Source organism: Arachis ipaensis, chromosome B04 (genome assembly GCF_000816755.2).
Source record: "Arachis ipaensis cultivar K30076 chromosome B04, Araip1.1, whole genome shotgun sequence".
NCBI classification, from domain to species: domain Eukaryota; kingdom Viridiplantae; phylum Streptophyta; class Magnoliopsida; order Fabales; family Fabaceae; genus Arachis; species Arachis ipaensis.
The window spans coordinates 96,660,972-96,677,875 of NC_029788.2; the positions used below are offsets into that span (position 1 = coordinate 96,660,972).

The 16,904-nt window shown below is 38.7% G+C and overlaps 1 protein-coding gene across 15 annotated transcripts; it reads right to left on the reverse strand.

Moving 5' to 3' along the window:
* On the reverse strand, positions 3,402–6,598 carry LOC107639491 (probable protein phosphatase 2C 25). 15 transcript variants are annotated; one of them, XR_002361380.1, is made up of 6 exons: positions 6,138–6,597; positions 4,663–5,908; positions 4,208–4,548; positions 3,912–4,139; positions 3,641–3,710; positions 3,402–3,590 (listed from the first exon to the last, which is right to left on the reverse strand). XR_002361380.1 is itself a non-coding variant. In XM_021121367.1 (6 exons), exons 3-6 carry the CDS (start codon positions 4,718–4,720, stop codon positions 3,646–3,648), a joined length of 666 nt encoding a protein of 221 aa, XP_020977026.1. In that variant the 5' UTR covers positions 4,721–5,256; positions 5,394–5,908; positions 6,138–6,598; the 3' UTR covers positions 3,404–3,645. The 15 variants fall into 15 exon arrangements, 10 of the variants coding, with proteins under 10 accessions (XP_020977026.1, XP_020977025.1, XP_020977023.1 ...); XM_021121367.1 differs by having other exon boundaries at positions 3,404–3,710; positions 3,938–4,139; positions 4,663–5,256; positions 5,394–5,908; positions 6,138–6,598; XM_021121366.1 differs by having other exon boundaries at positions 3,404–3,710; positions 3,938–4,139; positions 4,663–5,575; positions 5,789–5,908.

The window sequence follows — 16,904 nt, forward strand, 5'->3', positions numbered from 1 at the left end:
TTGTGCCTTTCGCGCAAAGCTACCCACGCGTACGCGCACCTCACGCGTACGCGTCGCTCTCTAAATAACCCATCGATGCACACGCGTGACTCACCTGTATGCGTTGCATCCATTTCACCTCAGCTCATGCGCACGCGTGATATACGCGTACGCGTGATTACCCTGCATCCCCCATTTTCTTTTCTTCTCTTCTTTCCATTTCTTTCCTTCTTCTTTCTTCTTCCCTTTTCTTTCCACCCTTCAAACATCATCCAACACTACTAAACACCATATAACACCATTTCTTTTAGTTAGTTAGTTAGTTTAATTTTTGTTTAACTTTTGTTTTCCATTATAAGTGTTGGATTACTAATCTTGTTTACTATTTATTGCTGTTGATCACTGATAGGATGTTAGTTTAACATCAATTTTTGCTAATTTCAATTGTTAGATTCTATTGTTGAGGTTATAATAGTTACTTGGTTTTGAGCTCTTCATGCTTAATTTTGTGAACGCCAAGTACATATGACATTGCCTTCAAGTTTTTAAACCTTTTTGAATTGCATGATTTGGCCCACCATGTGATTTGAACTTTTCTCTTCGATTAGGCAATTTCTCAGTGGATAATGTGCATTTATCTTAATGCATTGTGCTTCTTGATTATATACATCCATATGTTTTTGGCTTGAATGCTTTCATGCTTCTTTATTGCTTGTTTGGTTGTTTTGACCCACAAGTTTAGAGCATCTCAAGCACACTAGAATGAGTGAAGTGCGTGTTCTTCTTTTGTATAATTGTGGCATAGCTCTCTATGTTGGTGTGTGTGTTCTAAACCGCGCGCAACTTAGAATGCACACTCACTTTTATTCAGGTCACACATTGGGTCACTCACTTCACTCTAGTGAATTACCTCATTCTAACAATGTACGCTTCGTTGCTTTTGTATTTTCTCATCTTACCGTGTTATATTTTTGTTTTTCATGAATGATGCACCACAAGCAAACACGGAAGCGGGAGGAAGAACACGTAGCACCAGTTGACCAACCAGCTGAAGGTAGCAACCCGGAAAGTCGTCCTGCCCCCTTACTCATCTTTGAGTGCACCGAGGACGGTGCAAAATTTTAAGTGTGGGAAGGTCGTCCGACCAGTCGGCGTTCTTAGGTGACAAATTTCTAATCCCAACACTTTTGCATTTCATTTTTAGGTCTTCTAGGATTTTTAGTTGCATTTTCTTGTTTTTCATACATATACACAATAAGCTTAGTCAAAATAATGAAATCTTTTTCAAGGATTTTATCTATAGGGCACCCCAATTGATTGAAAATTTTTTTTTATAGAACTTGCTTGAATTACACATTGTGGATCATATTTTGAGCTAAGAACATAAGCATGTGAGATTTGAGCCTAATTGTGTGGTTACATCTTATAACCACTTATTTTCATTCTTGTGTGCATTATTCTCTTTCTATGATTGTAATCTATGTCACCCACGCGTACGCGTGAGTAGAGGTTTTGGCCAGCGACGCGCACGCGTCAGTCACGCGTATGCGTGACGCTCGGCACGTGACCCACTTAAAGTGAAATTGCTGGGGGCGATTTCTGAGCTACCCAGGCCCAAATCTTGCTAGTTTTTTAGGGTATTTCATGTAGAATTCAAGCTTGAGCAAAGGGGGAGCACTTAGTTGTAGCTTAGCATCATGTAGTTTAGTTTCTAGAGAGAGAAGCTATCTCTTCTCTCTAGAATTAGGGTTCTTAGGCTTATTTCCATCTTAGATCTAGGTTCAATCTATTGTTCTCATCTTGTTTCCTCTACATTTTCATGCTCTAGTAGTTTGATTCTCTTAGTTTTCATGTTAATTTCCCCTTCATGCCTCTTTTATGTTAATGAACTCATGTTGGATTTGGATCTCTTTTAATGCAATTTAATGTTTGATGTTCTTTTATTGTGAATTGAGTTGTGGATTTTACTTTCCTTGCAATTGGTAGTTGGTAGATCTTATTATTCTTGCACATTTATTATGCTTTCCTTTTATGCCTTCCAACTGTTTGACAAAATGCTTGGTTGGATGTTAGAGTAGCTTTTTGAGCATTCTTGGCTTGGAAAGAGGCATTGGGCAATCTTCAGTCATTAATATCCAATTTAGATTGGAGATCTAGAATTGTTAGTTAATATTATTTCCATTGACTCAAACTTCTTGCTAATTTAATTAGTGAGTTGATTAAGATCTTTGGGATTGAGATTGACTAGTCTTGTTTGACTTTCTCTCATGGAAGATAACTTACATCTTCTTCCAACATTGGAGATGACGAAATAGGATAAATTCTTGTTAATTATTGTTATTAGTGACTAGGATAGAAAGCCTATATTCTCAACTCTTGCCATGAATGTCTCTCTTTATTACTTGCTTTCTTTACTTGCTTGATTTACTTTTCTTGTCATTTAATCTCTTGCCCCTTTATAAACCAAACCCCTAGCATTTTCATAGCCAATAATTGACCACTTCATTGCAATTCCTTGTGAGACGACCCGGAGTCTAAATACTTCGGTTAATTTTCATTGGGGTTTGTACTTGTGACAACCAATATTTAAATTTGATCGAGGATTATTAGTTGGTTTGGAACTATGCTTACAACGAATTTTTTATTTCTATAAGAGAAATTCTAGATTGACGATAAATCTACTATCAACCGTGCATTAATTAAGTGTGGGGGAGGTTCGACAACTTTGAGGGTGTAAAATTTTCTTCTTGGACACTTTGCAATACCTTTTAGTTCTTTTCCTTCATTTTTTCAATTTTGTTTTTATTGCACTTTACTTGGTTTGTTTGTACATATTTCTTTAGTGCTTATGGTTTTATGGTAGTGAATATTTCCATGTTGCATGATAGAGTAAATAAGTTTGGTAAAACAACAAGAAATTTTCATGAAACCTTTCTTAGGGTGTGCCATTGATTGAATTGAAAAAAAATTATTTTTCAACTTGCTTGGAGTATTCTTTTCATAGAACATAGAAAAAGAGCTAGAACAACCACTACAAGAAAATAAGATTTCTGCCACGCTTTTTGAGCTATCGGCATGCTTTTGAAAGGGTCACATCTGCCAGCGTATCGGTTGCTCTATCATCACGCTTTTTTGGACCTATTGGTATGCTTTTTTTGGCACGCTTTCATCTCTTGTCACGCTTAAAAAGCGTGGCCATAGGTATTAACCTATAGCTACGCTTGAGAAGCGTACCAAAAAGTGTACATATCGCCATGCTTTTGAAGTGTACCGATTAGGTTGGTTTTGGCTACACTTAAAAAGCGTGCCGATAGAGCACATACAGCCACGCTTTTGGCTCACCAACTAAAACCTTTTGCCACACTTTTAAAGCGTGGCTTATTCCTTTGTCAAATTAAAAAAAAGGAGAAAATTAGAAAGTATAAAAGAATTGATTTTTTTATTAATTTACATGAATTATTTACATGCTATAATTATAATTAAAAAATTAAATTCTATAACAACTAATAATTGAATTAGGACAAAATAAATTTATCATTAGAACTTATGAGATCACTAAAACTATCCAATTTGTGGCTAATTGATGATGAATCCCGAAAGAGAAGCTCCATTTACTTCACTAACAACTATCCAATTCTTTGTCAAAGAATTGTTCTGTCATTTACTTCACCTTTGGGTCTCCTCTATCCAGTCAAGAATATAAGAACAATCTTCCCGCTTCAAAAAATTCCCTTCACAAGAAAGTAAATGTTAATGTTGTTCCAACAAGAAATATATTCAATATTGTGTTTGTACACACATCTTCTGCACACAATCTAAACTAGTTAAGACATAGATGTTGGCTGAGGACACAGAATTGTTCTGTCATACCCAAGTTTTGTATTTTGTGTTGATCAAATAAGAAAGGACATGAATCTTCACATAATTACTACCTGAAGAATGTCCAAGCATATATTACCATGAACATCTACATTTGGATGGAAGCAGGTGCTTTCAAATTTGACCTTTGGAGCCTTAAAAAGAGTAATCATTGGGAAACGAAAGTGACAACTTGTACTCAGTTCCTTCAAACACAGGTCTTTACTTCCTGTTATTTTTCCTTTCCAGCAGAATATGTTGTCCTTCTCAGGAAACGCAGATATACCTGAATCTCTGCTCATCTAAAATTCCCATGAACACAAAACAAGAGAAAGATCATATATATGTAGTGGGCATATAAGCTTCTTACCATTAGCGCCATCAGTTCAGATTGCAATCTGTTCAATAACAATGGCCACAAAACAATTAAGGAGTTAGAAAGAAACAAGTACTTTAAGATATAGGAACACAAAAGAATCAAAACTCCATTGCGAAAACTCAACCCATAAAAAAGAACGTGCTTTCTTTTTAGAATAATGTAATAAAGATGAAACAATACATCTTTAAAGGAAAAGACAGAGAACAAGAAGGAATTCATGATTTTAAATAACAGAAGTTCTCCTTTTCTAATGTTATATGGTAAGGGCTGCATCTGAAGTATGTTAGGCTGAGCATTATTGACCTGTAGTTCACCCTGACTTCTATATCCAACTGTATTAGAGAAAATATAACAAAAACATATTCCATTGATTTAAGTAAGATGTTAGACACTTCACATACAAAAATTAGCTCAACTACTAACTGAGATGTCTAAAATCAGTGCACCTGGCCCTGGTACTACTAGAGACGAAGTGCCAACACAAAATTGAACTGATTCCAGCATCTTACTGATCACCTAATACAACAATCCTAGCAATCAGAACAAGAAGGAAAATAATAAATTGTTTGTTTCAAACAGAATAGAGTTCTACATAATAGTTGAGAAGTCAATGCTCAAAGTAGTCATGTCAAAAGTGCTGAAAGTTTCACCTTAGCAAATATTACATGATTCTACATTTATGACATGTTTAAAACAAACTCCTAGAGTAGGGGAAAAAAAGATAAGAAGCTTAACTATTTCATTTTTAGCCATTCAAAAATCTACCAATAAGAGGAACTAAAAGATCAGGGAGTACAAAAATGATGCTTGACATTCAGATGACGCCCATAGGAATTTGATATTCCCTTCTGTTGTTCACTACAAGCTTTATTTTGCATCTATCACATGTTTCATGTGCAACATAAGAACATAGTTAGAGAAACTTACCATCTTCAATTTTCTGAGTTCTCTTCTGGCCATATTTGGACAGATATTTTGAAAACTAATCGTGCTTGTGGCCGATCCTGATAGATATTACAATAGTCCAACTCAAATCATACCTGAATATATACATGTAATTTTTTAGTTCACCTGGTCCTTATTATTTTATTTCAGTTTACATATATAGCTAAGATTTTCTTCTATTTTGAAATTATTGAAACTTATGGTTTGAGAGGTTAAATATACAAGTCAATACATTATCACAAAAGCATGCCTTGAAGATATCAATAAATTATAGAAGGTTTGAGAAGAAGATGAGCAGCGCTGAGAAGAAAGGAGCAGGGGAAGAATAGGAGGAGCAATGCCAGTGCGCCACCACAGGACAGGCAAAGCACTAGCAGTTCAGCACCACCTAGCAGCAACGGAGCACTACCACAGCTGCAGCAGAACAAAACCAAATATCCAGAAGTTTAGAGAGAGAAAAAACCTAAATCCAAATATCATAATAGAATAAAAAACAGTTTAGAATAGAAAAATCAGAAAAAAATGAAAAACCACGAAAATCAAAACAAAAAATCAAATTCAAAAACAAATAATCAGATCACTTTTCAAGAAAGCAGAATCAGTCTTGACATAACCGTGCTTCACAACCTCTTCAATGCTATCTTCTTCGCTAAGAATCACTTCATCTAACACATTCTTTTCTAACTTATTTGCCACAAATTTGGCAGCCTTTGCACCACCGTGCCCATCGAAAATTCCAAAAAATGCCTGCATTCATCATATCCAAACAAATTTTGCTAATTAGATTTTCTCCAAATCCATTCCACCTAGGGTTACATTCATTATGGTCCTTCCCTATAATTCATGAATCCCATTAACAAATAAAAACCCTAAATCATTGACCAAACCCATCCACAAAATTCGAATAATTCATCTATGTTCAAACAAATTAAACATTCCAAAAACAAATTAAAAAGAAAAAGTAAAATTTTGTTACCAGTTTTTGTTGTCCGCATAGGTTATCAGCAGCAGAGTAGAGATCTTCCANAGCAGAGGGTATGGGCGGAATGCCAAAGGCCAAGGAGCTAACAGGTATATCAAGCCTAGCAGGCCTCCTCCTTTCCAAAACGGTGCCATTTGGTGACGTAGCAGAAGCTAAAACAACAACAACACCGGAAAGCGAAGCTGGAATAGGCGGCTTGGGAAGACGAAGATGCAACAGCGAAGAAGAAGAAGCGGGAGAAGAGCAAGATGACACCGTAGCTGCGACTCGCGAAGGCGCCATGAGAGCGATGATGAACCCACCATTGCTACTACCATCCTGCGTGTCTGTGTGAGAAGGATGGAGGAGGAGTGCTCGAATGAAGAAAACGAGGGAGAGAGGGAGGCACTGCTGCAGCGTGAATTAGGGTTAGGAGAATGAGAAATAAGTGTTTGTTGATTGCATTCTTACTCTTAGACTTAAAAAATTAATTTTTTTCAGAATCTTTTGGCCACGCTTTTGAAGCGTGCCAAAAAAGTTACAAGAAATGGCCGCGGTTTTAAAACGCCACTATAACAAAATTCTGTCGCCACACTTTAAAAGCGTGCCTATTTCTCTCTATGCCTACGCTTTTCAAGCGTGGCAAAAAAAACGTGGCTAAATCTCGAATAAATTACCACCCTCATAAAAGCGTGGCCATAGATCCCTTTTGCCACGCTTTTTAAGCGTAATAGGAAAAACGTGGTCAAATCTGTAATCAATCGCCAGCCTCATAAAAGTGTGGCCGTTGACCACTTTTGGCCACGCTTTTATAGCGTGGCAAGAAAAAAGCGTGGCCATAGGCCTTTTTTCTTGTAGTGAACATACCTTGCGAGATTTGAGCTCTAATTGATGGTTGCATATTTTCAAACATAAAGTTTGTTCTTGTGTGATTATACTCTTTTTTAATTGTGATATTAGATTTGCATGAATCTATATGTCCTATTTTTGGTGTTTGAATGCATTTAGCATGATTGAGGCTATTTTTGATATTGAACTCACTAACCCACATGACCAACCCTTGCATTCACCTTTGTAGCCCCTTTTGAGCTTTTAAATCCCCTTTTGTTCTAATGCTAAGCACATTATTCTCCCTAAAGCAAAAAACCATTGATGTCCTTGAATTGCTCTTTGATTAGCTTGGGTGGAGTAGTGTGTACTCTAAGTGTGGGAAAAGTTGTTGGGAAACATTGGTGATGAAGTTACATGGGGCATTGATTGTGAAAATTTGGACAATGGGTCATTACTCATGCATTCATTGTTCAAGACATATGCATCTCTTCTTGTTGACAAAAATAAGGAAATTTTTATTTAAAAAAAAATAAAATCAAATTTTGTGCATAATAGTATATGAAATAAATAAAAAGGTAATAAAGGATGCATATGTTTGTGTTTTGGAAAGGAAATGCATGAGTGAATGTGAGATAAGAGATAAATGGGTGGTTAGGTTGTTGTGTTATGTGTATATAGGATGGTATAGGATTAGGTGGACATACTTGAGCTAATCAAAGATCTAATTCACTAAGTCCACTTATCCATATTTATCTTACCTTTTATCCTAGCCCCATTATAACCCTCCAAAGACCTCATGATATTTGTTTTTCATGCATCAAATATTAGTTGATTTTTAGATGACTTGCAAATCTTTGAAAAACATGATTAAAGGAGAATTAAGTGATTAAGCCCTAAACACTGAGTGAATAGAGTGAACACACATCCGGTGAGGGGTTCGATCGCTCAATTCTATGTTCGTGTTTCTTATATTGTATCTTCTTGCAAGTTGTTTGTTTGTTAGTTTTGAAAATTTGAATTCAATTCTTTGGACATTGATCATAGTGCATTGACTCTTTGCCTTGGCCCTAAGGCTTTCTTGGGATTGATTGGAATTTCATGGTTCGTTTTTACCAACTTTTAGTAGAATAGATATTAGTAGGTGATATCTAGGTTAGTTGCATGCATATAGGTAGTACATTAAATAAATTGTTTTCCCTTTGATTCATCTCCTTTGATTATGATTAGCATGAGGACATGCTAGTGTTTAAGTGTGGGAGAATTGATGAATCCATATTTTACGATAATTTTTTGTTAGAATTGAGTGGATTTCATCATATAAACCTATACTTATTCCATTAAATAGCATGCTTTTGAGCTTTCCTCCTAAATTGTGCTTGATTACGAAAATATGCTCTTTTATGCCTAATTTAACCTATTTTATTCCATTTGCCTTCCATTTGATACCTTGATGTTGTTTGTGAGTGATTTCAGATGTATAAGGTAGGATTGGCTTGGTGAGAATGGAATAGGAGCATGCAAAGAGGAGGAAGTATGAAGAAACAAAGGAGAAGAGCAAAGTGATGTGTGCGTGCACACAGACTCTCGTGCGTACGTACAAGTAGCCAATCAGAGCCAAGTGTGCGAGCGCACAGCATCTAGTGCATCGCACGAGCACCCAAAGTATCGCGAAGTGTGTGTGCGCACAACCCCTTGTGCGTACGCGCAGGTGCCCGCACATGCCTTCATTAAAATTGCACGTTACTCGCGTTCTGAAGGGGCTTGGAGGCCCAATTCTGATGCAATAGCTCATATTGGAGGTGTAAGAAGCAACTAATCAACCGGTTAATTAAGTGACTAGTTGCCCAAATTAGATTCCGAAAAGTTAGAGTGAGAATTTGAGGATTTAATGGTGATTTTTGGACTCAGTGGGTTTTTCTGAGTCAGAAAATGTGTCTTCTGCGAAAACCGTGAAAAACTGCGAACCGACAGTTGAACCGGTTGAACCGGTTCAAGTCTGCCCGGTACCACATGAGAAAAAGTGAAAACCGGAAAAAACATTAGAAAATGTTAGAAATGGAAAACCGGGTGTTAATTTTAAAGGTTTGGCCCGAAGTTGGGCCAAACGGGTTAAAAAACGCTAACGGGTGCGGGTGCACACACTCGTGCGGATGCACACCCTACAAATATTTCAACCTGTGCAGACGCACACACCTGTGCGCACGCACAGGTAGGGAAGTGCGTTCTGTTGGCAGCGCTAGCACGGCTTGTGTGCGCACATATCCAAGGAAAAACTTCAACCTGTGCGTATGTGCGGACGTACAGGTCTGTGCGGACGCACACGTCAGGAAGGGCAGTCTGTTGGGGGTACTGGCATAAGTTGTGCGAGTGAACAGATTCTGAAAATTTTGTCACCTGTGCGTACGCACACCCTTTTGCGTACGCACACATCTTAAAACTTCCTGGGCGTGCGCACGCACACACCCCTGTGCGGCCACACACGTCTTGTTTGTTAAACTTTTCTTGTTTTTTTTCAACTATTCTACCTTCCCAACAAGGTTGTAAGCTTCTAAAACATCATTTTAAGAGTTTTGGGCTTAATTTTGAGTATTAGAATAAGGGATGTAACTTAAGGTTGTTAGAACACGATTTTATGATAAATTAGAAAATGGAGGCTTAGGTTTCTGGCGTGCTGAGAATGATTTGACATTGGGTGGAGGATGAGTGATATATGAGATAAGGAATGATAAACTTTTGACATTGGAAACTGAGTTATGAAAGGGACAATGGTTGAGGTGAGTCGAGGACTCGGATTGAGACGATGGATCTCTGTGTACTGAAAATGTTTTCTGAAAACCACTAAAATATTATTTTTACTGAGAAAATGAGACGCTATGCGCCCGGCAGGGACGACAGTTGGATCCCGCCTGTCAAGGTAGTGGTGGCGGTGTAAGGGCGGTGGTTCGTCCCGCTTGCGTTGAGATGTGAGGTCTGTGACAAGAGTATCCTGCTCGCATCCTTTCGGACCTATAAAGCATGCAGGCGCTGGTACATTGACAGTGATCTGGGCACTATATCTCGTGGGTTCCCATATGAGAAATCCGAAGGGTGACGTCTCCATGGAGATGTGTCGGGTTGGGAGTTGAACCGACAATGTGATATCACAGCCAGTAGGGCAGGCATTCATCATATGCATTTCCTATCTGTTTGTTTGCTTTGCCGACTTGTACTTGCATGCCTAGTTGAATAACATGCCTATTTGCTTACTTGATCTACTTGCCTTGTATGCTTCTACTTGTGAATTACTTGCATTGTTATTAATTGTGCTTTCTACTTGGATTGAGAAGGTTCGGAAGGCGGTGGCGATGGGATTGCATGGAGGATAGGTTGGTGAAGGCTATGGGATAGCGGTGTTTGGTTAGAATAGAAATCCCTTAAGATAGATCACCCGACTTATTTATGATGAGGTTATTATTATGCTTATTTGTTTTTAGAATGCTTTAAGCTTGAATCTTGTGATGGATATGTAGCTTAGGATTGCCTTTGGCGTCCCGGGGTCTTATATCCTACATCACTGGGCACTGTTACCATACTGAGAACCTCCGGTTCTCATACCATATCTTCATTGTGTTTTTCAGATGCAGGTCACAACCCACGTCGGTGAGTTGCATTGGATGGTGACAGAAGCGGAGGATCCTGGATTATTTTGGAGTCTTTTTGGTTATCTGTTTATACATCTCTCTTTTGTATTTTGTTTAGCCTAGAGGCTTGTATTATGAGAGAAAAACTTGTATAAGCTGTTGTTAAACGGTCAGGTTTCTATATGGTCTTTATATGGCTAGCCGGCTTAAACTCTACAAGTCGAGGCTAGTTTCTTATGATATTATATTATTATACTATTACCTTGTTTATATTACTTCTGTTTCTTATGCCTTAAGATAGTACGGTTTGTGCTTTTGAAATCCTATTTTTGAGCTATATTTTTCATCGAGCTTCTAGATTATTATATTCCTTCTATATATTATACGTAAGAGCTTAGAACTGTCATAACCTCTGATTAACCTTTGCTTTACGACGCGAGGTAAGGCTTAGGCTAATTAGGGTGTTACATTTAGTGGTATCAGAGCAGTTCGTCCTCGTGAGCCTAAGGGATGGACCAATTTTGCTTCATTACATACTCTGTGTGTCTTTTCTTTGATACTATTAGGTTATCTACTTGATATATGCATAGCATGTTTTTTGTGAGTGCCTATTTGGGATAATTGAAGCACTAGGCTCTTGATATTGAGACTGATCACCTTGATATCGATTGTTTAGTGTAGACAGGAACCTTACATGGCCACTCGCGGGCGAGGTCGAACACGTACACCAGAGAGTAGGAATGAGCAACCAACTGATAACCATGCCGAATTCATGGCGGCAATGGCGAATCTTGCTAATAACATGGAAGTGAATGCTGCTGCGACTCTGCAAGCTGTGCAGAGGTTAGGCCAACCGGCGGGAATGGCAATGGGAATGGAGAAGGAAATGCCAATGATAATGCTGAGGGAAATGGCGATAACACGGGAGTAGTTACGATGACCTTAGCAACGTTTCTCAAGGTTCATCCGCCAACTTTCCGAGGGTCCACAAATCCTGTTGAAGAGGACCACTAGTTCCAGGCTATGGAGTGTGCTTTACAGGCGTAGCATGTTCCTCTTAATCAATATGTAGAGTTTGCCTCTTATCAGCTAGCGGGAGAGGCCCAGCCCTGGTGGCAAGCTGAGCGTCGTTTGCTACAGCTTCAGAATGCCGACATTCCATGGGAGGTGTTCCAAACGGCTTTCTACAAGACATACTTCCCTGAGTCTGCAAGGGAAGCGAAGGAGATGGAGCTAATGCAGTTGAAGCAAGGTTCCATGTCTGTGGCTGAGTACACCAACAAGTTCGAAGAGCTTTGTAGGTTTTCTCAGGTGTGTCAGGGTGACTCGGAGACTTTTGAGAGCTGGAGGTGCATTAAGTACCAAAGGGGTTTGAAGGATAACATTATGACTGCTATGGCTCCTATGGAGATCCGTGTCTTCTCCGACTTAGTGAATAAGGCTAGAGTAGTGGAGGAGTATGCCAAGACCGTGGCGGCATCTAAGGACACTCATGGAGGGAGCTCTAGTCGTGGGCGTGGCAAGTTCCTTCATCCGAGAGGACAAATCTTCAAGAGAGGAGGATATGTGCCTCAAGGTCAAGGAGGCTTCAGAAAGAACACATATGACCAGATTCATCGTGGCAAAGGGAGAGGAAATCAGAGTAAGAGTTCTCCGGATTTAGCTTGTAATCGTTGTGGACGTTTTCATCTATATGAATCTTGCAAGATTGGTATAGGTGGGTACTTCAACTGTGGCTTGCCTGGTCATTTTGCGAGGGATTGCACTCGTAGGAGGAATCAGAATGCGGGCCAGAGTCAGCATGAAGGTCGGGTCTTTGCTGTGAATTCCAAGGATGCTTCAAAGGTAGATCCATTGATGAGAGGTATATGTCTAATTGGTGATAAATCCTTAGTTGTATTATATGATACTAGAGCTTCGCATTCGTTTATTTTGTTTGATAAAGTTGAGAAATTAGGCTTGAAAGTGTTAGAGTTACCTTTTGATCTGCATGTACATACTCTGCATCAAACAGTTATGACTAGGTCAGGTTGTAGACAAGTAGGTTTCAAGCTTGAGGGTAGATAGTTTATGCATGATTTGATCTGTTTACCAATGGTGGGGCTTGAAATGATTTTGGGGTTTGATTGGTTGTCGAAGAACCGGGTTTTGTTGGATTGTTTTGAACGGAAAATTCGGTTTATAATGGAAGGAGAAAATGGAGCAGTGGTAGCTACGGGGTATTACCTGAACTCTGTAATGGTGCATTGTAGTGGGGAGGAGTGTCAGGATTATATTCTGTTGGCTGTTAATACGTTGGATGATGCCCAAAACTTAGATCAGATACCGGTGGTTAAAGATTTTCCAAAAGTGTTCCCGGAAGATATCCCTGAGTTCCTGGTGCACAAAATTGTGATCATCAATGGCGCCAACAACTTGGAACGCACAATTGTAATCTCAACTCTTTATCACAACTCCGCACAACTAACCAGCAAGTGCACTGGGTCGTCTGATGGGATATTTTTGTGGAAAAACGAATTTCTCCAAAACACCCAAAACTAACCGGCAAGTGCACCGAGTCGCATCAAGTAATAATAACTCACGGGAGTGAGGTCGATCCCACAGGGATTGAAGGATTGAGCAATTTTAGCTTAGTGGTTGATTTAGTCAAGCGAATCAAGTTTTGGTTGAGTGAATTGTGATTTGCAGAATTTAATTTGCAGAAAGTAAAGGGAGTGGGTGAATTGCATGAAAGTAAAGAGAACTGAAATTTAAAGTGCTGAATCTTAAAGAACAAGAAATTAAATGGCAGAAACTTAGAACGCAAGAAATGTAAATTGCAGAATCTTAAATTGCAAGAAATGTAAATGGTTTGAATTGTAAAGGGAATTGGGAATTGGATTTGCAGAAATTAAACAAGGAAAAGTAAAATTCAACAAGCAGAGGAGTAGACGATAACTTGGATTGAACCGGATCTAAAAACAGAATTGTAAATGAGCATGAAAAGCGTTAAACAGAGAAAGTAAAATGAGAATTTAGATCTCAGGACTCAAGAGACTAGATAACCAAGTCTAGATCTCAATGCCTTCCTAGATCCAACAAGAGTAATTGCAAAGGAAATGTAAATTGCAGAGAAAGTAGATGAAGAAGCAATTAACCGAAACTGAAATTCAATTAAGCAGTGAATTAAACAAGATCCCAAGGTGAGATTGAAACAGAAGTTCTTCAATTCTCCACCCAAGATCCGAAGCAAGAAAATTAAAGAGTGCTGGGCAAGAACAAGGAAGAAGAGAGATCAATTCTCTTCCCCAATTCTCTTGAATTAAAACAACAATGCTAGAATGTAAAAGTGAGCTCTCTACAAAACTCCCCAATCAAACCCGAAAAGAAAGCTCTATGAAAACTAAAAGGGAAGCTCTCCGAAAACTTAAATCCTATGCTATTTATAAACTTTCTTCAAATGGTCTTCAAGCCTTCAATTGGGCCTTTGCTCTTGATGAAATTGGGTTGATAGAGGCCTTGGTTGATTGCTCTTGGGGTTTGGAGAAGAACCGAATTGAACCGGGTTTGGAATCATGAAAGCTTGAGTAAAAGTTTGAGTAAAAGTTTGAGGCAAACTTTTACTCCAACTTTTCACATTAGCCACCCTCTTTTGCTGATACCAACGTTGGCCTCCCCTTGCACACTCATGGCGCCAACGTTAGCCAAAAAGTTAGAGGCTAACGTTGGCGCAAACTTTTGCTTTCCAGGGTGTGTTGTTCATGCGCCAACGTTAGCCAAAAAGTTTGAGGCTAACGTTGGTGCAAACTTTTGCTCTTCCAGGGTGTTGATTTGTGATGCCAAAAGTTTGCCAAAAAGTTTGAGGCTAACTTTTGCTCCAGCTTTTCGCCCAAAAATTTGCACAAAAGTTTGAGGCAAACTTTTGGTCAAGCTTTTTGCTCCCTGGTTCGTTTTCAATTAATCCAAAAGTTTGCACAAAAGTTTGAGGCAAACTTTTGCTCAAACTTTTTGTCCTCTCTTCCTCCTAGCCATTCCTTCTTGCTTCAAGCTTTCTCCAAGCTTTCTTCACCTATCATTAATCAACCAAACACATCAAAGCTATGCTCAAAATCATGAGATATTCATTCTTTCATAATATGTGACAATTATAGCATAAAACCTCATGAAATAGCATGAATTCATACATGGTTGATTAAATCAAAGGAAGCATGAAAATCTACCCAATTGGCTTGCTTATGGCTCAAGAAAGTGCATAATTCAATTGAAAACAAAAGAAAAAGGCTAGTGAAACTAGGCTAAGATGACTTGTCATCATCGTCCAAGTAATAAACCTTACGTGAGTAAGGGTCGATCCCACGGAGACTGTCGATTTGAAGCAAGCTATGGTCATCTTGTAAATCTCAGTCAGGCGGATTCAAATGGTTATGGAGGATTGATAATTAAAATATGAATAAAATATAAAATAAGATAGAGATACTTATGTAATTCATTGGTGAGAATTTTAGATAAGCGTATGAAGATGCTTTGTTCCTCCTGAACTTCTGCTTTCCTATTGCCTTCATCCAATCATTCATACTCCTTTCCATGGCAAGCTGTATGTTGGGCATTACCGTTGTCAATGGCTACTTCCCGTCCTCTCAGTGAAAATGGTCTAAATGCGCTGTCACCGCACGGCTAATCATCTGTCGGTTCTCGATCATGTTGGAATAGGATCCATTGATCCTTTTGCATCTGTTACACGCCCAACACTCGCGAGTTTGAAGCTCGTCGCAGTCATCCATTCCCAGATCCTACTCGGAATACCACAGACAAGGTTTAGACTTTCCGGATCTCAGGAATGGCCGCCAATAATTCTAGCCTATACCACGAAGGTTTTAATCTTAGATTAGAAACCCAAGAGATACACATTCAAGCTTGATTGCATGTAGAACGGAAGTGGTTGTCAGGCACGCGTTCATAGGTGAGAATGATGATGAGTGTCACGGATCATCACATTCATCAAGTTGAAGAACGAGTGTATATCTTAGAGAAGAAGTAAGCGTGAATTAAATAGAAAAACAATAGTACTTTGCATTAATTCATGAAGAACAGCAGAGCTCCCCACCTTAATCTATGGTGTGTAGAAACTTTACCATTGAAAATACATAAGAACAAAAGGTCTAGGCATGGCCGAATGGCCAGCCTCCCAAAGCGTGAACATACAAGTTCAAAGATGAAAAGTGTGTTCAAAAGTCTCTCTAATATAATAGCAAAAGGTCCTATTTGTAGAAAACTAGTAACCTAGGGTTTACAGAAATGAGTAAATGATGCAGAATCCACTTCCGGGCCCACTTGGTGTGTGCTTGGGCTGAGCATTGAAACTTTCACGTGTAGAGGTTTTTCTTGGAGTTAAACGCCAGCTTTTGTGCCAGTTTTGGCGTTTTGACGCCATAATTTCTATGCTGACTTGGAACGCTGGTTTGGGCCATCAAATCTTGGGCAAAGTATGAACTATTATATATTTATGGAAAGCCCAGGATGTGTACTTTCCAACACAATTGAGAGCGCGCCAATTGGGCTTCTGTAGCTCCATAAAATATACTTTGAGTGCAGGGAGGTCAGAATCCAACAGCATCTGCAGTCCTTTTTCAGCCTCTGAATCAGATTTTTGCTCAGGTCCCTCAATTTCAGCCAGAAAATACCTGAAATCACAGAAAAACACACAAACTCATAGTAAAGTCCAGAAATGTGATTTTTATTTAAAAACTAATAAAAACTAATAAAAACATAATAAAAACTAACTAAAATATACTAAAAACATACTAAAAACAATGACAAAAAGCGTATAAATTATCCGCTCATCACAACACCAAACTTAAATTGTTGCTTGTCCCCAAGTAACTGAAAATTAAATAGGATAAAAAGAATAGAATATGCAATGAATTCCAAAAAAATCTATGAAGATCAGTCTTAATTAGATGAGCGGGGCTATTAACTTTTTGCTTCTGAACAGTTTTGGCATCTCACTTTATCCCTTGAATTTCAGAATGATTGGCATCTATAGGAACTCAAAATTCAGATAGTGTTATTGATTCTCCTAGTTTAGTATGTTGATTCTTGAACACAGTTACTTTATGAGTCTTGGCCGTGACCCTAAGCATTTTGTTTTCCAGTATTACCACCGGATACATAAATGCCACAGACACATAACTGGGTGAAACTTTTCAGATTGTGACTCAACTTTGCTAGAGTCCCCAATTAGAGGTGTCCAGAGCTCTTAAGCACACTCTTTTTGCTTTGGACCACGACTTTAACCGCTCAGTCTCAAGTTTTCACTTGACACCTTCACGCCACAAGCACATGGTTAGGGACA